The sequence below is a fragment of the Camelus bactrianus genome, chromosome 1 (assembly GCF_048773025.1).
Source record: "Camelus bactrianus isolate YW-2024 breed Bactrian camel chromosome 1, ASM4877302v1, whole genome shotgun sequence".
NCBI classification, from domain to species: domain Eukaryota; kingdom Metazoa; phylum Chordata; class Mammalia; order Artiodactyla; family Camelidae; genus Camelus; species Camelus bactrianus.
Window position 1 is genome coordinate 106,349,132 of NC_133539.1, and position 22,500 is coordinate 106,371,631.

At 35.3% G+C, this 22,500-nt stretch overlaps 1 protein-coding gene across 8 annotated transcripts in view; it reads left to right on the forward strand.

Annotated features, from left to right (window-relative positions):
- Positions 1 to 407: 407 nt before the first annotated feature.
- CEP70 (centrosomal protein 70) overlaps positions 408 to 22,500 on the forward strand; it is a 61,103-nt gene continuing 39,010 nt past the window's right edge. For 2 of the 8 annotated variants that reach the window (XR_012509272.1, XM_045514723.2), the window contains exons 1-6: positions 410 to 596; positions 2,501 to 2,603; positions 16,253 to 16,378; positions 18,238 to 18,328; positions 18,455 to 18,578; positions 18,903 to 19,083. Coding sequence is in view for 7 of the 8 variants with exons in the window: in XM_045514723.2 (XP_045370679.1) it covers positions 2,595 to 2,603; positions 16,253 to 16,378; positions 18,238 to 18,328; positions 18,455 to 18,578; positions 18,903 to 19,083 (531 nt within the window). In the remaining variant the exon portion in view is untranslated. Of the gene's footprint in view, positions 597 to 644; positions 1,096 to 2,500; positions 2,604 to 14,345; positions 14,442 to 16,252; positions 16,379 to 18,237; positions 18,329 to 18,454; positions 18,579 to 18,902; positions 19,084 to 22,500 lie in introns of those variants that run through there. The other 6 variants (XM_045514721.2, XM_045514726.2, XM_010952287.3 and 3 more) reach the window with 5 other exon arrangements.

The following is a 22,500-nucleotide window of genomic DNA, read 5'->3' on the forward strand; positions in this document are numbered from 1 at the left end:
TTTGTGGAGATCTGGAAAATGCTGAATGGGAGGGTAAAAACGTCATCAACAAACACTTATTTGCATCCTCCAAATGCCAGGCGATGCAGTACTTAGCCAGGTCTGGAACACAAAGATCAGGCTGACCAGACCCCGCAGCAAGAGTTCACAGACACCGCATGTGTATGTGTGTGGAGGACTGCCACGTGGTCCGGACCTGTCTTTTTCACCGATCGCCTCAAACGTGGATTTCTGAAGTTTCCCTTGCAAAAGAGGATCCGGGTAAATGATAAAGTGCTTGCGCGGCCAGAGCGTTCGTTGCAATGGAAGTGCGCACGCGCAGACGACAAAGCAAGCGCAGCACGCTCCCGCCTACGTTCTGGTAAGCCCCGCCCCCAACAGCGGAGCCAACCAGAGGACTCGGGGCAGTCCCAGCCTCCGACGGCAGCCCGAGACAGTCGCCCCGGCGTTCAGAGGCTGAGCGAAGCAGGTCCCTCGACGCGCTCGGGCTCGATTGGCCAGCCTCCCACGGCGGTAACGGTCGCAGACGCGGGGCCGGAGGCGGCTGAGCCGGACAAGCTGGGCTCGCTGCTGGAGGGAGGCGGCGGCTGAGGAAGGTGAGCGGCCCTCAGGGTTTACCGAGGCGTTGGGTAGAGCCCCTCCCTGAGGAGCCCCGGGAACTGGCCCCACCTGTACCTTGCGAGCGGTTAAACTGACCTTCGCTGGGGTCCCCGGAGAGGAGCCGCCTGGGACGGGTTTGCGCCAATTAAAAATCCCAGGATAAGGAGGGGAACTGGCAATCGAGTTCTGGCAATCCGCCGTTTGTTATCTTAGGCTTCTCATTTAATGTCTCAGCGCCTCAGTTTCTTCATTTGTAGAATACAGCTGGTTATTCTTGCCTGTCATGGTGGCTGAGAAGGTTAAACGAGGCAGTAAGTATGAAGCTTGGAGTGATTCCCGGCGTAGACTGGATTTTGGATAAGTTGTAGTTGGTTTATCCATCTCCGATAGTCGACTAGGGCCAGCCTGCTCAAATTTTCAGTGCCAAGGTGTCTGAGAAGGTTGCGTGGCTAGTGAAAGCTCGGAGCAGAAGGTGGGGGATACGCGACGGGTTAGGTGAGTATCCCTTTCTTCGGTTTGTTAGTCTCATTCCACGGTCGGGAGGCCTCTTACTTTGTGCGGAGTTTAATTTGATTTTATTAAGGAAATCAACGAGGTGGAGTTGTTGCAAGGCTCGGAGACCCGTAACACCGACCAAACAGAAGAGTTTCTATATTACTTTATTTTCTAACCATGGTAATGTTAAGCTCTGTGTAGGCATTACCCACATTGGTTTCAATCCTCTGCATGGGGTTTAATTCTTACTTTTGGTATTGCCAGGTAGACTTGGGCCTTCCCTATCCCACCTTGGGGAAGAGGTGGCCGACTAGGGTTTTGTCCGCAGCTTCTGCTTCAAAGGGGAAGAGTCATGTTTGACCCTTTATATAACCTCTCCTGAGACATATTTGGTCGAGACGAGATCCAATCCCAATTCTGTTTCCTTATTTGTGGTAGATTCAGTTCTTCTTAGGAACGTTAAACAGCATGTTGGCATATTTTTGGAAAAGAGCTTTTGCATTTAATAGACAATAGAGACTTTGAAAGCATTGTGTGTTCCATTTATTGCAGTAAAGTGAGATACTTTTGAGAAAGCTAATTAGAGATTTTTATGTGACTCACTTGAGAAAGAACAGCTACTGGCCATGCTTAATTTCTAGCTTGTTCCCAAAAAAGTAGTGAAAAATAATTACATTTTAATGTATGGTGCATGTTGCAGGGGCTTCAGACCTAGAAAGGGCAAGTTACCAAAGGGTTCTTGTGAAACCTGGACAGGGCAAGAAGATAAAACTGTTTTGCGTCTCTTCTCTTGGCTTTCTATGCCTTGTACAAACCGTCTGCTTCTCCCTGCAATTCTTATTCCCACAGTCTTACTTCAGGTGTATTATGAGACTGATTGAAGCTCATTGCAGCTTCTGCTTTGGACTTAGGAAGCATTGGGTCTTTTCTAGTGACTCGGAGTTCCACACCTGTGTCCTGTTACAGCCTGTAAGTGGGGAAAAGGCTGCTGCAGACTATTGGCATATTAATTTCACAGCATGGGCCTCTGAAAAGGAGGGCTTGGTCACAGGTGAAATTGTGACGGTTCTCTCTGCCTTTATCTTCTGTATTTGGTGGTATCTGTCTGAGAGGGCTTCATTTTAGTACCCTTGCCAATTAGAATATTCTACTTTTGAATCCAGAATCAGAATTATTGATAGATAATGAAAGATTTGGACTCCCAGCTAAACATTTCAACAAAAGCAGGAAGAGGAAAGATAAGGGGAAAGAAGACAAGGGCAAAGGCACGTTATAATGAGCATCAATGTCCATTAGCAGCTACTTCAGTTGTTCCAGCTTCAGTTTAGTGGAATAACACAAGACCATTCTTACTAGGAGGTTAAATATTTTAAGATTCAGGTCTGTTTATCTTTTTGAAACCTAGATGAAGATCCAGTTTCAGACGTGAGACTCACTGGGTGATCATTTCGTTGAGATCAACTTGAATGACCAGGTGAAAAGTGCAAGAGGAATGTGCTATGACTGAGGTATGTCTGATGTGACAGGTGACTCTCTGGATGTTGAGAGGCCATGGGAAGGATCTACTATTTATGGAATACTATAATATATTTCTTTTTGACTCCTCATAATCCTATCAGATATTTTAAACTCAGTTAAGGAAACTGAAGCCTAGAGAGGTTAATTAGAGAATTAACACAGCTAGTCGCCAACTCTGATCACCACCTCTGTCCTGCTGTGTGCCAGGTACTGTTCTGTTGATCTTTTCTATATTCACTTTCCTAGCCTTCACAAGAATCTGTGAGTAAAGTACTTTTATTATCCTCATTTTATGATAAGGAAATTGAGGCACAGATCAGTACTTTTTGGTTGTGCGGCAGAATCCATGATTTGAACCCAGGCAATCTGGCTATACCAGCTTTCTTTTGGTTAGTATTTCCTCTACTTTTGCTTTTATTGTTATTTAACAAATTCATTTTATTAAAAAAATGAATTTTTATTAGGAAAGATTATGAAGTCGATACCACCCAGGTCAGGATGGAGAACCATGCTAGCCATGCCAAGACTTTGCTCCATCCCAATCACAACTACTTCTGTACTTGCATTAGTAGCCATTTTTCTGACTTTTATAGTAATTGCTTCCTTGTGTTAAAAGTTTTTTCATAAATCTGTATTCTTTGGCACTATAATGTAGTGTTGCTCATTTAAATTTTTAAAATCTTTTTTAATCTATAGATGCTCACCCTATTTTCTTTTCCTTACGATTTATCTGATGAAGAACTTGGGTCATTTGACCTGTATATCCTACAATCTGGGTTTTGCAGATTGCATACTCATATACAGTTCATTATGTTTCCCTGTCTTAGATACATTTTAAAAATTTTTATTTATTTATTTTTTTGGTTGGGGGGCGGTAATTAGGTTTACTTATTTATTTCTAGAGGAGGCGCTGGGGATTGAACTCAGGACCTTGTGTGTGCTAATCATGAGCTCTACCACTTGAGCTATACCCTCCCCCTGTCTTGGATAATTTTTGCACATTGATAGCTGGATCCAAGACTGGATCAGACTCAGATTCAGTCCCTTTGGTAATTCTCTACATGGTGTTTGGCAAGACCATAGGAGGCGTAGAATACCTTACTGTTTCTCTTTGTTTTCAGCACCTGTTGATATTTGATGCCTTATCTGTTCATTGAAGTTTGCAATTGTATCATGTTTTTTTTTTTTTTAACTTAGTTGGAATATTAGTACCTTATCTATCATTTGAATACACAGCAATATAATTCCTTTAGGAAAGGCAACATAAATGTTTCATTCTTTCCATTTACCAATTTTTGAGAAAATTATCTTCTGAAGACAGTTCTTTTTAAAGAATCTAATGTCAGTATGACATCATGAATGTGAACACTATGGGTTTCAGTTTATTGCAATTATTTTCAAAGCTCATGTGGTCTCATCTTTGGCTGAGGGGAGCCTCTTCAAGCCTATTTTTTTTGATGACTTCACTAGTCTTTAATATCTTCCTCGGTGACTGATAATCTTGAACCATTTCTGTCTCCAAATCTGAAATCAACATTTTTTTCAAGAAACTCTGGTTTCTTTTAGAAGGAAATGGCATTTTAAGATCATTATATACCAGAGATCCTGAGTTAGTCACTGTTTTAGGCTTTTCAGTAGACAGAGCTAGGAAACTTTATCTAACTATCTTTAGACACACACACATTAAAGATAAACTATTTAATGAGTTCATATGAATACTTCCAGGTCAAATTGGGACTGCAGAGCCTTTACTTAATTTTTCTATTATATCTGCAGTACCTTTTTTCTATATGAAGAATACTGGTTCTTCAGAACATAGAAGATGATGGAATTAGAATGTCCCATAATTACTCATTAGTTTTATCTCATATTACACACCTAACAGTATCAGAAATATGTTACTGATACCACCACCAATATGATTACTGAAAACATTAAGCTTTTTTTTTGACTCATGTGCTTCCTATTCTTTCCTCTTTTTTTCCTTTTTTTTTTTTTTTAAATAGTTTTATTATATCTGCATTGTCAAAGCATATAGTCATTACATGTTCTACTTTTTCTCTCTTAGCCTTCATTTATCCTTAGTTCTACAGGTATATTTAATACATACCACCAGTGTGTATGTTGATGTCCTTCTAACCATTTTGGTTACCTGATGCTTTTTTGTTGTTGTTGTTAAATTGCTCTGGAAGGAATATTCCTGAGTTCTTTCATATTGGTAAAAGTTTGTGCCCTTTATACTTGAAGGTAAGTTTTGCTGCTATAAAATCTTTGCTCACATTTCTTTTCCTTGAGTTTCTTAAATATAGTACTCCTTTTTCTTCTGGTATAAAGCATTGGTATCAAAGTCAGATGATAATCCAGTTTTTCCCCTTATAAGTCATTTGTTCCTTTTTTTCTAGATGACGAAAGAATTTTTTTCTTTTAAAATTCAGTAACTTTATTAAAATGTGTCTTGGTATTGGTTGTTCTGAGGTCAGTACTTGATAGGTTCTTTCCATATGTAGTTTCAGATCTTTTTTTTTAATTTCAGGGAAACATTATTTTTTATTTTTTTGGCAGAGGAGGTAATTAGGTTTACTTATTTATTTATTTTTAGAGGAGGTACTGGAGATTGAACCCAGGACCTTGTGTATGCTGAGCATGCACTGTACCATTTGAGCTATACCCTCCCCCAGGGAAACCTTATTTTTAAAACAGCTTTATTGAGTTATTTGTTATACAGTATACTGAACGTATTTAAAATGTACTATTTGATGTGTTTTGACATACATATATACCTGTGAAACCATGACCACAATCAAGATTGTGAATATGTTTATCCAACACTCCCCAGTTTCCTTTGTAATCCGTCTTTCCAGCTTCCTATTCCTCAACCACTGACCTTTCTGTCACTGTAGATTAGTTTTTTGTTTTTTAGAATTTTATGCAAATAGAGTCATAGTATGTACTCTATCTGGCTTCTTTCACTCAGCCTTAAATATTTTGAGGTTTATCCATGTTGTTGCAAGCATCAATAGTTTATTCCTTTTTATTGCTGAGAGGTATTCTATTGTATGAATAGACCACACTTTATGTATCCATTCACTTGTAGATGGACATTTGAGTTGTTTCCAGTTCCTGACTATTACAAACAAAGGTCTTAAGAGCTTTGTAAGCCTTTATGTGGACATTTGCTTTCATTTCTCTTGGGTACATACCCAGGAATGGAATAGTTCTTACGGTAAGTGTATATTTAACCTTATAAAAAACTGCCAAAGTGTTTTCAGATTTGCTGTCCTTTTTACATTCCCATCAGCAGTGTATTAGAGTTCTAGTTCCTCCACATCTTTAGAAACACGTGGTATAGTTTGTCTTAGACACTTACATAAGTGTGCAGCGGTTTCACAGTGTGGATTTTAACTTGAATTTCCTTCATGACTAACAGCTTTTATAGCATCTTTTCATGTGCTTATTTACCATCTGTGTATCTTGTTTGATGAAATGTCTATTCAAATTTTGTGCCCTTTTTAATATTGGGTTGCTTGCTTTCTTATTGTGTTTTTAGAGTTCTTTATGTATTTTGGGTATGAGTTGTTTATGAATTGCAAGTATTTTCTCCTAGTCTGTGATTTTTCTTTTCCTTCTCATAACAGTATCTTTCAAAGAACAGTTCTTATTTTTATGAAGCCCAACTTAGTATCTTAACCATTTTTAAGTATATAGTTCAAAGGTATTAAATACATTCATAATATGCTACCATCACCATCATCTAGCTGCAGAACTCTTTTCGACTTGTAAGATTGAAACTCTGTATCCATTAAATGATAACTCACCATTCCCTCAAGGCTCTGGCAACCACCATTCTACTTTATGACTGAAATCATACAACATTTGTGTGTGTGTGTGTGTGTGTGTGTGGGATTGGCTAATGTCCTTAAGGTTCACCCATGTTATAACTTAATGTAAACATTCCCTTCCTTTTTATGGCTGAGTTGTATTCCATTGAATGGATATACCATTTTTGCATATCCATTCATCTGTTGATAGACAGTTGGGTTGCTTCCAAATTTTAGCTATTGTGGATAATGCTGCTGTGAACATGGATGTACAGATATCTCTTCAAGATCCTGCTTTTGACTATACCCAGAGTAGAATGGCTGAATCATATGGCAATTCTATGTTTAATTTTTTGAAGAACCATCCAGCTATTTTTCATAGCAGCTACACCATTTTACATTCCTACCAACAGTATACAAGGGTTCTACTTTCTCTTTGTCCTCACCAACACCTGTTATTTCTATTTTTTTTTGATGGTAGCCATCCTAATAGGTAGGAGATGGTATCTCATTGCAGTCTTGATTTACATTTACCTAATGGGTAGTGTGATATTGAATATTTTTTCATGTGTTTTGGGCATTTTTATATTTTCTTTAGAGAAATGTCTGCTCAAGTTCTTTGCCCATTTTTTAATCAGATTTTTTTGTTGTTGAATTTTAGGAATTTTCTATATATTCTGGATATTAGTCCCTTATCACGTATATGATTTGCAAATATTTTCTCCCATTCTGTGGATTGCCTTTTTACTCTGTTGACAATATCTTTGATGGACAAAAGTTTTAAGTTTTCATGAAGTCTAATTTGTCAATTTTTTTCTTTTGTGGCCTGTGCCTTGGTGTTATAGCCAAGAAATCATTGCTAAATTCAGGGTTGTGAAGCTTGTACCCTGTGTTTTCTTCTAAGAGTTTTATAGTTTCAGCTCTTACATTTAGGTCTTTGATCTAATTTGAGTTAATTTTTGTATATGGTGTTAAGTAAGGGTCCAGACTCATTCTTTTTGCACTTTTCCCAGCATCACTTGTTGAAGAGACTGACCATTACCTATTGAATAATTTTTGACCCTCACGTTGAAAATCTTGACAGTATATATGAGAAATTATTTCTGGGCTCTTTAGTGTACTCCATTGGTCTGTATACCAATACCACACTGTTTTGATTTCTGTAGCTTTGCAGTGAGTTTTAAAATTAGGAAATGTGAGTCCTTCAGCTTTGTTCTTTTTCAAGATTGTCTTTGCTATTCAGGGTCCCTTGAGATTCCCTATGTATTTTAGGATGGGTTTTCAATTTCTGCAAAAATGTCATTAGAATTTTGATAAGGATTGCATTAAATCTGTAGATTTCTTTGGGTAATATTGACATTTTAATATTAAATCTTATGATCCATGTATATAAGATCTGTTTCCATATATTTATGTCTTCTTAATTTCTCTGAGTAATGTTTTGTGGTTTTCATTGTACAAGATGAACCTCCTTGGTTAAGTTTACTCCTAATTGTTTTCTTTTTTCTTTTTCTTTTTTTTTTTTTTTTTGGTGGGGAGAGCATAGCTCAAGTGGTAGATAGAGCATGTGCTTAGTATGCAGAAGGTCTTGGGTTCAATCCCCAGTACCTCCAGTAAAATAAATAACCTAATTGTTTTCCCCCACAAAGAAAAAAAAAACCCTAAACAAATTCTTTTTTAATGCTATTGTAAATGGAGTTATTTTCTTAATTTCCTTTTAGGATTTTTCATTGTTAGTGTATAGAAATGCAACTAATTTTTATGTGTTGATTTTTGTATCCTGCTACATTGCTGAATTCACTAATTCTAACATTTTGTGTGTGTGGGGGTTTCTTAGGGTTTTCTGCATGAAATCATATCTGTAGTTAGATAGTTGTATTTCTTTTCTAATTTGGATGCCTTTTATTTCTCTTTCTTGCTTAAATTCTTGGTGAGAACTTCCAAGTCCATGTGGAATGGAAGTGGCTAATGTGGACATCCTTGTCTTGTTCCTCATCTTAGAGGGAAAACTTTCAGTCTTTCACCATTGAGTATGATGTTCACTGTAGATTTTTCATATGCGGCTTTTACTTTGTTGAGGTAGTTTCCTTTTATTCCTGGTTTGTTGAGTGTCTTTGATCACAAAAGGGTGTTGGTATATCTAGAAGGAACCTTACTTCAAAAAGACACCTGCACCCCAATGTTCATAGCAGCACTATTTACAATAGCCAAGACATGGAAATAGCCTAAATGTCCATCAGCAGATGACTGGATAAAGAAGTTGTGATATATTTATACAATGGAATACTATTCAGCCATAAAAATGACAAATAATGCCATTTGCAGCAACATGGATGTTCCTGGAGAATGTCATTCTAAGTGAAGTAAGCCAGAAAGAGAAAGAAAAATACCATATGAGATCACTTATATGTGGAATCTAAAAAAAAAAAAAAAAAAAAAAAGAACGTAAATACAAAACAGAAACAGACTTACAGACATAGAATACAAACTTGTGGTTGCCAAGGAGGGTGGTGGGAAGGGATAGACTGGGAGTTCAAAATTTGTAGATACTGACAGGCATATGTAGAATAGATGAACAAGATTATACGATATAGCACAGGGAAATATATACAAGATCTTGTGGTAGCTCACAGTGAAAAATGTGACAATGAATATATGTATGTTCATGTATAACTGAAAAATTGTGCTCTACGCTGGAATTTGACACAACATTGTAAAATGACTATAACTCAAAAAAAAAGTAAAGAAAACCAAAAACAAAAGGATGTTGGTTTTTGTCAGATGCTTTTTCTGCATCAATTGAGATGATCATGTGTTTTTTTTTGTCATTCCATTAATATATATTACATTGATTGCTTTTCATATGCTTATTCCTGCGTTCCAGGTATAATTCTCACTTGGACATCATTTTAATATGCTGCTGAGTTTGGTTTGCTAGTATTTTGTTGAGGATTTTTGCATCAATGTTTATAAGGAATATTGGTCTTTAGTTTTCTTGTATTGTCTTTGTGTTGCTTTGATGTTAGGGTGATGCTGGCCTCCAAGAATAAGTTAGGAAGTGTTCCCTCCTCTTTAATTTTTTGTAAATGTTTGAGAAGGATTGTTAGTAGTTCTTTAAATGTTTGGTGGAATTCCTCAATGAAGCCACCAGGTCCAAGGCTTTTTTATAATTGGGAGTTTTTTGATTACTGATTCAGTCTTATTACTAGTGACAGGTGTATTAAGTTTTTCTGTGGTTTTTTTTTTGTCATTTAGTGCTAGTAGGTTTTGCATTTCTAGGAATTTGTCCATTTAATTTCATTTTGGTTATCTAATTTGTTGGCAAACAGTTGTTCATAGTACTCTCTTATACTTTTTTATAATGTCCCCACTTTCATTTCCGATTTTAATAATTTGAGTGTTGCCTTTTTTCCTCTCCATTACCTAAGTACTTGTCAGTTTTGTTGATCTTTTCAGATATCTTTATTTCATTGACTTTCTCTGTTGCTTTCCTATCATCTATTTCCTTTATTTCTGCTCTAATTAATCTTCATTATTTTCTTCCTTTTGCTAGCTTTGGGTTTAGTTTGTTCTTTTTCTAGTTCCTGAGTAGTAAAATTAGGTTGCTAATTTGAGATCTTTCATGTTTTTTAATGTAAACTGATAACTAAATTTCACCCTTAGCACTGCTTTCACTGTGTCCCATAAGTTTTGGTATGTTGTGTTGTCATTTTCATTCATCTCTAAGTATTTTCTAATTTCTTTTGTGATTTCTTCTTTCATCTGTTGATTATTTTAGAAGTGTGTTGTTTAATTTCCATAAATTTATGAATTTTTGTTTAACTTATGTTCCTGATTTCTAACTTCATCCCTTTGTGGTCAGAGAATGTACTTTGTATGAAATCTATCTTTTAAAATCTATTATGACTTAATTTGTGGCTTAACACATGGTCTGTCCTGGAAAATGTCCCCTGCACCCTTGGAAGACTGTATTCTGTTGTTGGGTAGACTGTTCTTTATAAATCTGTTAGATCTGGTTGGTTTAATTGTGTCAAATACTCTGTTTCATTACTTCTGTCTGATTGTTCTATTATTGAGAATGGAGTGTTAAAGTCTCCAACTATTATTGTAGAACTGTTTCTTCCTTCAGTTCTTTCAGTTTTTGCTTCATATGTTTTGGTTGTTAAGTGCGTAAGTATTATAATTGTTACATATTCTTGCTGTATTAATCTTTTATTAATATGTAATGTCCTTGTTGTCTCTAGTAAACTTTTTAAAACTCATACTAATATAGCCACCCTTGCTTTCTTTTGGTTATTATTTTCATGTAATATTTTTTACCATCCTTTCACTTTCAACCTCTTTGTGTCTTTGGACCCAAAGGGGGTCTGTGTTAAACACACATAATTGCCTCATATTTTTAAAAAATTCATTCTGACAATCTGTCAAGAGTTTAATCCATGTACATTTGAAGTGATTACTGATAGGTAGGGACTGACTTCTGTCATTTTGTTGTTTTTCATAAAATCTTATGGCATTTTTGTTTATTTCCTGTATTCTTTTGTGTTTAGTTGATTTTTTTTATGTGGTGAAATATTTCTCTTTACTTTTTTTTGTGTGTGTATATTTCTATCACTATTTTCTCTGTGGTTACCATGGGGATTACATTTAACATTGTAAAATTATAACACTCAAGTTTGAATTTATAACAGCTTAACTTAAATAACAAAAACTGCTCCTTTACAGCTCCACCCTCACCTCTTTCAGTTGTCACTGTTGTACAATTATGTCTTTATACATGTGTTCCCAAAACCATAAATTAATAATTCTTTTAAATGAATTTAGTCTCTTAAATTAGGTAGAGAATGAGATGTAATGTTATAAACCAAAGTTAAAAAAATGTTAGCTTTTAGACTAATGATTGCTTTTTAAACAATTATCTGTTTATTAAATCATGTAGAAAACAAAAAGTGGGACTTACAGATCTTTGTTGTAATGTTAGTAGCTACCTTTGATAATTGCCCATTTATTTGCCATGACATTTACTTGTATTGGTATCTTAAGCTTATTTTCATATGGCTTTGATTTACTGTCTAGTGTCCTTTCATTTCAACCTGCAGGACTCCTTTAGTATTTCTTGTACGGCAGGTCTAATGGTAACAAACTCCTTCAGCTTTTGTTTATCTGGGAATGTCTTAATTTTTTCCTCACTTTTGAAGAATAGTTTTGCCAGATGTAGGATTCTTGATTGACAGTTTCTTTCTTTTAGCACTTTGAATATTTCATCTCACTACCTTCTGGTCTCCAAAATTTCTGTTGAGAAATCTGCTGGTAATCTTATTGGTGATTCCTTATATGTGTTGGGTCACTTTTCACTTGCTGTTTTCAAGATTCTCTCTTTGTGTGTCTTTCAAAGGTTTACTTATAATAGTTCTTGGTGTAGGTCTCTTTGAGTTTATCAAGCTTCTTGAATGTATATATTCATATCTTTCAACAAATTTGGGAAATTTTCAGCCATCATTTCTTGAAATAGCCTCTCTGCCACTCTTTCTTCCTTTTCTCCTTCTTGGACTCCCACAAGTCATATATTGGCCCACTTGATGATGTCTCATAGGTCCTTTAGGCACTGTTCACTCTTCAATTTTTTTCTTTCTGTTCCATTAATTTTTTTTTTCTGTTTCTTAGACTTGATAATTTCCATTGTCCTGTCTTCAGATTTACTGATTCTTTCTTTTGTATGCTCAAATCTGCCTTTGAATGCCTTTAGTGAGATGTTCATTTCAGTTGTTGTACTTTTCAACTCCAGAATTTTTCATTTCTTTTTAGGTTTTCTGTCTTTCTTTATTGATATTCCCATTTTGTTCATGTATTGTTCTCTTGATTTTTCTCCACACCTTCCTTCAGTCTTTTGAATATCTTTAAGATGGCTGTTTTACAATCTTTGTCTAGTAAATCTGCTGTCAAGTCTTTTTTTTTTAGGAACAGTTTGTTGATTTGTTTTTTTCCTTTGAATGGGTCATACTTTCCTGATTCTTTCTATGCCTTGTTACTTTTTGTTGAAAACTGGACATTTGAATCTAATAATATGGTATCTCTAGAAATCAGATTCTCCTCCTTTGCCAAGGTTTGCTGGGTTTTGTTTCTGTTTGTTTGTTTTAAACTGTTGTGGTTGTCTCTGTGCTGAGGATCAGTGTGAGGTATAAACTGAAGGTCTTTTTTAGCTTGTACCTTTCTGTGGGCATATGCAGTTACTTTCTAATTCCCCACAAATGCATTTGCTTTTATTTTTTATTTTTTGCATTTACTTTTGAATGTCCTAGTTTTTAATATTTGTCTCCCAAAAGAGGAAAAAGAGAAAAGCAAAGAGGGGAAGAAAAGGACAATGGCCATTTAAATTCCCTGGAAATCACTTTAGCCAGAATTGGAAGGGGCTTATAACAATGGGAGGAAGTACAAGACCCCTGCCTCTTTGCTCCTCTGATATCAGAAGCAGCAATCAGTGATCAGATCACAGAATCGTGATATTTGGGTAAGAGTCCTTTTTGCCCACCCTGACTCACACAGACTGGGTGCAAGCTGCTCCTGGTACACTGTGCATAGCTGCCTGCCTTAAGACTGAGGATGGGGAACGGGTAAGTGCTGAGTGCTGAATTGACTGAAATTAACCACAAATTATCATCTAAGCCTTCCCTGGAATTTGCAAGCCTTAATAGACTTAGAGTTCTAAAATAGTTAACATGAGACAGATTCTGCCAGTGCAATTGTTTTCTAGGCAGGGAGACGCATTCCTGGTGCTTCCTACTCTGCCATCTTCCCAGAATCCTCTCCTCCTGAATGTGAAGAAATGGATGATTTCAGATTTGGGACAGAGCTGTTTCAAGATATCAGACAACAAGGAAGCTATTAAAGACTAGTAGGATCGTATCAAAAGGATAGATTTGAATAGGTTCCCACCAGTCAAAGATAACCACATGAGCTTCAATAATATTATATAATAATTGCAATGAACTGACACTCATAAAATACATTTAAATTCATGGCCTCATACTGGTACTAGATTTTTTAAAAAGAATTGTCTTCAGAAGATAAGGAACCAACTCATTTTCTTGAAAATTGGTAAATAAATGGAAGCACTATTAATTTTGGACCTTCTTGAGATACTGAAATGACTCAGAGGAGAGGAAGCCAGGTTTCAGTTTGTGGGAGAGGTTTACTTCTGGTTCACCCAGTCCTGAGAATTATAGCCTTTCAAGGTAACAACTTCAAATGGGAGTAGAGAGGTGGCTTTGATTTGTAGCATTTATTTTCATTGCTCTTCCTTTGAATTTGGCAGATGCCTTCAGGGAAAAAAGTGAGTTTTCATCTTGATTTTTTTTTCCCCTTGGTAATGTCATTATCTTGTTATTTCTTTAATGCTTATAAGAAGAAAACATTTTTAAACATTTTTATTCAGCTTTCTTCATTGTCCTTTAGAGGCAGAGTTACCTACCCTAGTATTACCAAAAAGTGATCATGGAACTTAGTCTACTGATCTCATGGAATTTAGTCTTATCTAGATGAATTCATGTAAAAAACTTGTATCAGATAATTAGCTGAGTAATTTGTAGATAAAGTCCAAGATAGTGTACAATGGTATGATTGATTAGGTAAGATCTATTTTGTTTAGCATACTTACATATATAGCAATGACTACCAATCATCTATAAGTTTCTATGTGCCAGTTACTTGTTCCAAATACTTTTTGTGTGTTGTCTGACTTAATTCAGCCTATGAGATATAGGTATTAGTATGTTTTCTGTTTTGCAAATGTAGAAACCAAGGATCAAAGATGTTAATGAGTTTTTCCATATCACAGAGTTTAATAAATAGTTAAGCTGATAGTCACTCAGGTCACCTGACTCTGAGCTCTAAACCTTCATACTTTACTCTTTATAGTGCTATAAGATCATATAACAAGAGGACCTCATCTAGTCATGGGACCAGGGGAGATTTCCCTGAAGAAGGAAATTTGAGTCAAGATCTGAAAATCAGGTAGGAGTTAACTAAGTGAAGAGGATAAGAGTGCTTAGGCCTAGAACCTAGAGGAAGATGACACTTTGAAGATTTGAAAGAGGCCTCGTGTGGCTGTTAGGGAGATTGTCAGAATACAAGAAGAGTCTATTACATTGATATATGCCTACCTTATGTCTGGTCTACAGGCATTTTCTTCCCAACTCTGACTGACTCCTGATGGTAGTAGTAGTAGGAAGAACACAGCATCACCTCTGAAGTATTCTTGGCAAATAATACTGAACCTGAATTTAATAAAACCTCTGAATGTAATCAGTTTACAGGAAGTAGGGGATGGAGAAATATGTTAAATGGTAAGAATACAATAAGCCCAACTGAAATGTCAGTTATTCTGTAAGACAAATGGCCTTCAACACATAAATGGCAGGTTTGAAAAAAAGAAGTGTGGAGATAAGCAAGTGAGACTTTCAAATTAAAAGAAATTTAAGAGTGCTATATGTGGAACTTGTTTGGATCCTGATTTGGGGAAAAAATTTGAGCATGGACTAAATATTAGTGATTAGTAAGGAATTGTTGATTTCATCAGATGTGACAATGGTATTGAAGTTACATTTAAAAAGAGTCTGTTTGTTAGAGATGTATACTGAAGCAGTAAGTGGGTGAGGAAGAAATGAAAGAAGTACAGAAAAAAGTTGGTTATCCTTGAAACTAGAGTAATGAATACATGGGTTCTTGTACTCTTTCTCTACTTTTGTGCATTTTTGAGAATTTCTCTATAAAGAAAAGTGTAAAAACTAGCTAAAAAGTGGTAGTTACTGAAGTTGACTAATATTCCCAAAGTATCTTAATTTAAAATACAAGTGGGAGGGATAAGCATGGTGATGATTGAGCTGTTGAAGGAGTCCAGAGTTTAAAGAGGAGAGAGTACTCTATGATGTCAAGCAGCAAAAATGACAGAATTTGAGAATTTGTAACATGTCACCAGGTTTAGCTGAAAATGAAGTATTGGTGACTAGTAAATTGTTTAGTTGGATTTTACTATCTAAAGCAGATGTGGAAGGACAGAGGGTTCTTTGCAAGAAATGCTGAACTGCTAACAAATCCTGGGAAGATCATTTTGTTTCTCTGGGTCTCAGATGCTTATGGCACCTGACATATTGGTATGGTTCTCCCATCACTCTCTCCTGTCAGGCGTGGACAGCTAGAGATTTTGGATTAAACAATTTCCAAAGTTCTCTCAAGCTCTAAGATTACATGATGCTAATGAATGTGTGTGGGAATGTGTGTGTGTGATTGTACCTCTGAAAAGGAGGAATTAGATATCAGAATCCAAGGAAATTTTTTCCTGTAGAATCACAGTCTTAGGCAACAAGAGCAAGTGATGGTAGGGTGGACTGAATCAGAATCCTTTGTTGCTGGCTTCTGATCTGCTTAGAAGTAAAGACCACCTAAGAATATGCCAGTCCATTCACCCTTGGAGTTAGTCCAGTGAATTGTTGGACTGTTCTGTACCTTTGCGTTGGACACAATTCTTTTAGTATTTTGGGAAGCAGCTTCCAAAAAATAAGTTAGTTTATTAGCATAGCCTGCTTTTCACATTATCTAGTTAAAACAAATAGTTTTCTTTGTGTGTATGTGTGTAAAACTCCATGTTTTCTTTCTAGAGGAGAACATTATAAGATAGAGTTTATTCTAATCATTCTTAAAATCAGTTTTCTTAGAAGTTGTAAAAGTTTTGACTTAGGAATGCTTTAATTGCCCAAGAATAGTAGGTTCCTTTAAATAATAATTTTCTTTTAACACCTTTTGTACTTTTCTCTTTTTTAATTTAGGCAAGTTACAGTTTTTTATTGCCAATCCCTACTTCTTTTGACTCTACAAAAGAAACTATATCTACAGCAGCCCCTAAAGCCCAGGAATCCAGCAAATCATCAGACAGACTCATGACTGAAAAACAGGTAAACTTCAGATAGTTGAAGCCACTGTTTCTCAAAGTATATGTCAAAGAGTGCCACACCTACAAATGTGAACAGTCTTACTTTAAGAGGCTTCTTTAGTAAAATCATTTTGGAAAATGATGGTTTAAAGATTATTGAATGATGTTAGTATAAGACTTCACAATACTGTCAGTCTCCAAAAGGAGGCTTTAATATAGAGTATTTCCTACTTATTTAGCACTAATCTGATGAATGTTTCATTAGCCTGGTGTTCTGGAGTACATACTTTGTAAAATGCCATTCTCAACTATTTTCAGAATTTGCAAACAGTTATGTTACTCTCTCTTAAAAGAGTTATCAGGGAACAATATGTATCATTTGGTCATTCATAACGCATGCCATTATTATTTACAGAGCATTTTGTTTTTATGAGTCATAGTAGACATCCACTTAGATACCCACACAGAGCTTTTGGCTTCTAAAACAGATACCAGCAGTAATTTTACTTCTATATTATTAATCTTTGTGACTTGACGACATAAATAAGGGAAAACAAGGGAGGGAGGAGAATTATAGACTGGATAAAGAAGAAGTCAGCAATCAAAAGATTTGTTTGATGCTGTGAGTCACAGTCATCTGAATAGTTTGTTTTGTCTTGATAGTTTTTTTAATTGAAGTATAATTGATTTATAGTATTATATTAGTTTCAGGTGTACAGCATAGTGAATATTTTTACAGATTATACTTCATTAAAAGTTATTACACGATAATGGCTGATTCTGTTGCTATACAGTGTATCTGTGTTGCTTATCTATCTTGGTAGATTTTTTTACTATCTGAGGGGCATTTGGATGTGGAAAGCAATACTTTTATTTGTACTTTCAAAAGTAGTCTAAATTATTAAACCTTAAAGCTATTATAATATTTATATACTGTACAGTCATAAAAATGTATTGTGTAAATTTTTTCAAACATTTAAATAGATTAAAAATTCACTCAAATTACCTTTTCACAAATATACTATACAAGATACATAAAGTATTTTAAAAAGCACACAAAATCCCTCCCACAGTGATTTCAAAATTGATCGTTGTACTTACATTGAGCCCATTATAAAACTATTAGTATGGTGGATTTAAATGTGTCATTAAAAAATCATATATATTTCTATTCTAATCTAAGTATTTTATGTCCTTATTTTCTTCCTTGTTAGGTTTTTATTTATTTAACCTAGTGAGTTAGAGTTCCCTTCTCAGGTTTATAGTGTAAATACATGTTTAGAATCAGGGATACAAAACTTAAAGAGTGTCTTTCAGAGTGATTCTACTAGAATCAGTTACCTTGATGAACAGACTCTTTTCATAGTTAGGCCTTGTCCATTATTACAGGAAACTATCTAAATTATTGGCTCCAACCAGGCAAATGTTTGATTTCGTTGTGACCCCAGGCAGTGTTAAAGTGACACTTGTTCCTGAGTGACTCACCCTTTCTTTACTATTCATTAACATAATCTAATTTGCAGCTTTTTATTTTGAGTGGGGCCCAGTCTTGTTCAGTTACATCAAAAACCTGAGATCTGTTTGGTTCACTGAAATTACAAGTTTTTGTTCTTTTTTTTGTTTAAATTTATCCATTAAGCCCTATAAGTGAGTATTCTGAAATTATATAATTAATTATTTATGCTTATTTTCATTCTTTTTAGTCTGCTAATTTTGTTAAAAACAAATTTGTTTTAATTTTAACCATTATATGGGCATAAAAATTCATATTAAAGCTTTTAGAGAAAGTTCTGTTATTCTGAAAACAAAGGAAATTATATACAAGAGGGTATTTCTTTACTTTATATCTTCAAGTTGATCTTTTTCTCTGTGTAATTGTAGCAGGAAGAAGCAGAATGGGAAAACATAAATGTGCTGTTGATGGTGCATGGCTTAAAACCTTTATCTCTAGTCAAAAGAACAGATCTGAAAGGTAATCAGATCCTATTCTTGCTCCTTATTAATAAAAAGCTTCTTTTTTCCTTTAAAAATTTTTTATCTTAAATTTTTTTCCTTTACCTTTATTTTTACTCTGTGTATTACATTTTTTAAAATGTAGATCTCATCATTTTTGATAAACAGTCATCACAAAGGATGAGGGAGAATTTAAAAACTTTGGTGGAAGAAACATCACGTCAACAGAACATGATCCGGGAGCTCATAGAAACTAATGAACAGCTTAAGTAAGAAAATGGAAAAGAATCTCTTTTGAATTGTTTGTATACAAGTAGTATGCATTCTAAACATAATTCCCTTGAAAAAAAATCTTGACATTTAATTTTCCATCTTGATTAAATATTAAATTAAGATATTTTAATAGATAAATCTTTTGGTAGTAGCTTAGCTTAGACGTGTAATGGTAACCATATATTTTTTCTATTGGTTTGTGTTATAAGACAGAAATTTTAAGAATGCAAAGATATTTTAGAAACTCATTATGTTGTTAGATGGATATGTTTGTTGTTATGATTTGATTACTAAGGGAAGGGTTATGTGTCTGTTATTAGAAATGAACTTCAGATAGAAAAAAGCCGAGCAGCAGATCAGGAACAACGAGCTAATGACTTGGAACAAATTATGGAGAGTGTGAAATCCAAAATTGGTGAAATGGAGGATGAATCCCTAAGTAGGGTTTGCCAACAACAGAATAAAATAAAAGAACTTCAAAAGGAGCAAAAAGCTTTACAGGTACTGGGTTTTACATTTTCTTACAAAACAGTGTTAAAACGGCTCATCAAGGTCCCACGTGACTTCTGTGTGCTTAGTTCAATTCTCCTTTTCTTACTTGACCTGTCATTGTTGCTGCCTTGAGATTCTTTCTTTGCTTGGTTTCCAGAACATCCTCTCTCCTGGTTTTCCTCCAGCCTCACTGGTTATTCTTGAATTCCTTTGCTAGTTCTCTTCCTCCTAACCTCTTAGTGTTGGGATTCCCAGACTCATTCCTTAGACCTTTTTTCTTTCTTGTATATTCTCACTCTCTTGCAAATTCACAGCATCTTTTAATCTAATAGCCCAGACCTCTTCCCTCAATTCCAGACTCACATCCTACTTGCTACTTGATGTCTCCACTGGACATCCAATAGGCACCTAGAACTTTTTTGCATGTCTGAAACTGAGTTCCTGAATTTCCTCCCCAGACTTTCTTCTTTTAGTCTCTACTCAGGTCCAAGTCACCTTCATTTCTTTCCTGCTTCTCTCTTGGTTTTGCTACTTCCACCCTTCCTTTTTTTTAACTTGCTCTCAACATAGTAGCTCAAAACATTCCAATGACTTTCCTTTTTTTTTTTTAAAGAGGAAAATCCATAAGTCTCACCATGGCTTACCAGGTCCTACATGATCTGGCCCTGTGTTACCTTCTGGCTTCATCTACTCTACTGTACCTCTTGCTTATTCTACTCCAGCCACACTGCCTTTCTTGCTTTTCATTGAACATTTTTCTGGAACAGTCTCATCTCAGGGACTTAGTGCATTTTGTTCTTCCTTTTTTCTTTGCTATGCATGCTTTTTAAAAATAGCTTCATGGTGTGTTTACTCTCTACTTACTCAGTTGTCACATTACCATCTCTCAGGGATTCCTTTTTTGACTACTTTACTTACAATTGGCAGTCCTGTCCCTCACATATCGTATTGCCTTCCCTGCTTTATGTTTTATCCATAGTTCTCACCACCATGTAACATACTAACATACTTTGTTTTGTTTGTATATCTCCCTGTGTTAGAATGCAAGCTCCATGATGGCAAATATTTTTCTCTGTTTTGTTTCAGGCTAAAAAAGTGTTTGCTTTATTATTAGTTGTAGATGCTCAATAAATATTTGAGTTATTGAGTTAAATACATAAGGTTTGTATGGAATATACTTTGTGATTTTAAGTTTTGTTACTTTTCTTTTTATAGAAATAGCAATATTATAACATTGAATACTTAATTTCCTAATTTTAAAAAACCCTTATTTTAAAACTTGGGTGTTTTTGTGATTAAAAGAAACAAACCTCTTGTAGTGATAACCAGTGTTTTGTTGTGTAAGACATTACAAATACTTAGAAACATTATATCATTATAAATATTAAGTCCTTATTTTGAAATTTTTTTGTTGTCACAACGCTATATGTACTTACTGCACACAGGGTGTTTAGCCTGCCTAAAAGGGACCAGTACTCATCAGGCAGGGTCTAGACATCCCCTCAGTTTATGCTGGCAGCATCAGAAGGATCTGATGAGTTAATATAAATTCCAAGGTCAGAGAGAATCAACAAGAGATACTTGGGGGTTCTGATGTGAGACCACAGGCCGTTGGTGTTCTGCCCTCATTTAGGCTGCCAATTTGGGGTGGCCAATGGTGCACCTGCTGGTGTTGATCACAGCTTCAGAGAAGACACTGTCATTCTTTGATGGCCAAGTCTGTTTCTGTTATTCATCTGTCAACAAAATCCTCTACTGTTAGAACTTTACACTTTTAGGTTTGCTTTGTTAGACTGCTCTCCTCATCAGTGGTACGTTCTAAAATCTCTCTACACAGAGGGGGATTTTGGAAATATTTCTGTATATATTTGATTTTGACCTTGCTCTCAGATACAGGGCGTGTGGAAACCTGAAGCTCTTTAATTCATCAACCTGCTAACGTGAGAAAAGCAGCCATCAGGTGGTGCTGACAGAGGTAGCTGAGGGCTAGGGGTTAGATCACTGTTCTTTTTTAAGGAAGATATTTATTTTTTCAAAGAGATTCATATATAAATAACCAAAGAGTCAAATTATTAAGATATAAAGAGGTTGTTATATATAAATAATCACAGAGTCAAATTATTAAAATATAAGACTTGTAAATTTACCAGAGTTTTAGGCAATTCAAAGAACAGATACTTGAGGATTCGTTGGTAAGGGTGACTTGAGTGGAGTGGCATATATTTCCTGTCAGGTGGTTCTGTCTAATATAAATGAGTTATGGGCCATTAACTTTTTGTTTCAGGTCCCAGAGATGTGTTACATAACTTGTAAACTGGTACAGAGGAGGTCTCATGTTTCAGTCTATCATTGGGGGCAGACAGAATTAGGATTGGGGTGTGGAAACTTGGTGTTGGGGAAGGTGTCTATGCTAATCTGGTCAATTGAAATTGCTTGCTTTTTTGTTTTTTAAGTCCCTAAAGGGTAGTTTTTATAGCATGTCAACAGAAACTGACAAACCCAAGGAATTGCTGCCCCTCAATGTTGTTCGATTGTCCCATTCTATTATAGACTAGTCGTCATATATTCTGTTTCTAGTCAATCTGTGCTTTTTTGGGGAAGATTGAAGTGCTCCTGGAGAATAATTATTTCACAGTTTGAGGCACATTCTTCTTCTTCTTCTTCTTCTTTTTTTTTTTTTGGTGTACACTTGTTTCTAATTTTAGAATGGTTTAGTGCTGTGTATTTTGCCATTGAGAGAAAGGAAACACTGATTTTGTATGTATGTGACAAAGAGATGAAGGAAATCCACAGATGTTTGACAACAGTATTTTGAAAGACTGCTATTGAGAGATTGCTGGGGAAATGCAGAAACCAAAAGACAACAATGTATTTGCAGTTTCTGTGTTCTGTGGAGCAGTTTCCCTTTTTCTGAACATAGGCTAGTGTATTAGCTTATTGGGATGTAGTTTGATAAACTGCTCGGTCCTCTAAAGTTCTAAGCAGATAATTTTAGTTTTAAGTCACACCATCAGTATCAGGATGTAGTTGTCCCTCTTCTTTCTTTATAGGAAATGTATGGATCAGGAAGCTGATTTTTACTGTTCTTTTAGTGGTTACCTCAAAGATTAAAATATGCATTCTTGACTTCTTAAAATTTAATGTTACATTATAGTTTTTGCCTTATTCTATGACAGTGTAACAATCATAAAACAATTTTACCATTCTCCAACTTATTTATTGTTGTATATTTCAGTTCCATATTTTTATTCTCTCCACACATTTATTTACTACTGAAAATTGAAATAACACAATGTTTCCTTCCTGTTGTTATTTAAACTTTTAAAAAGCAGCGAAAAAATCTAATTCTTTATTCTCTGCCTAATTATTATGTATTATACAAACCACCCAATGTAAAGCCACCAAGCTCATTTATACACTTTGTCT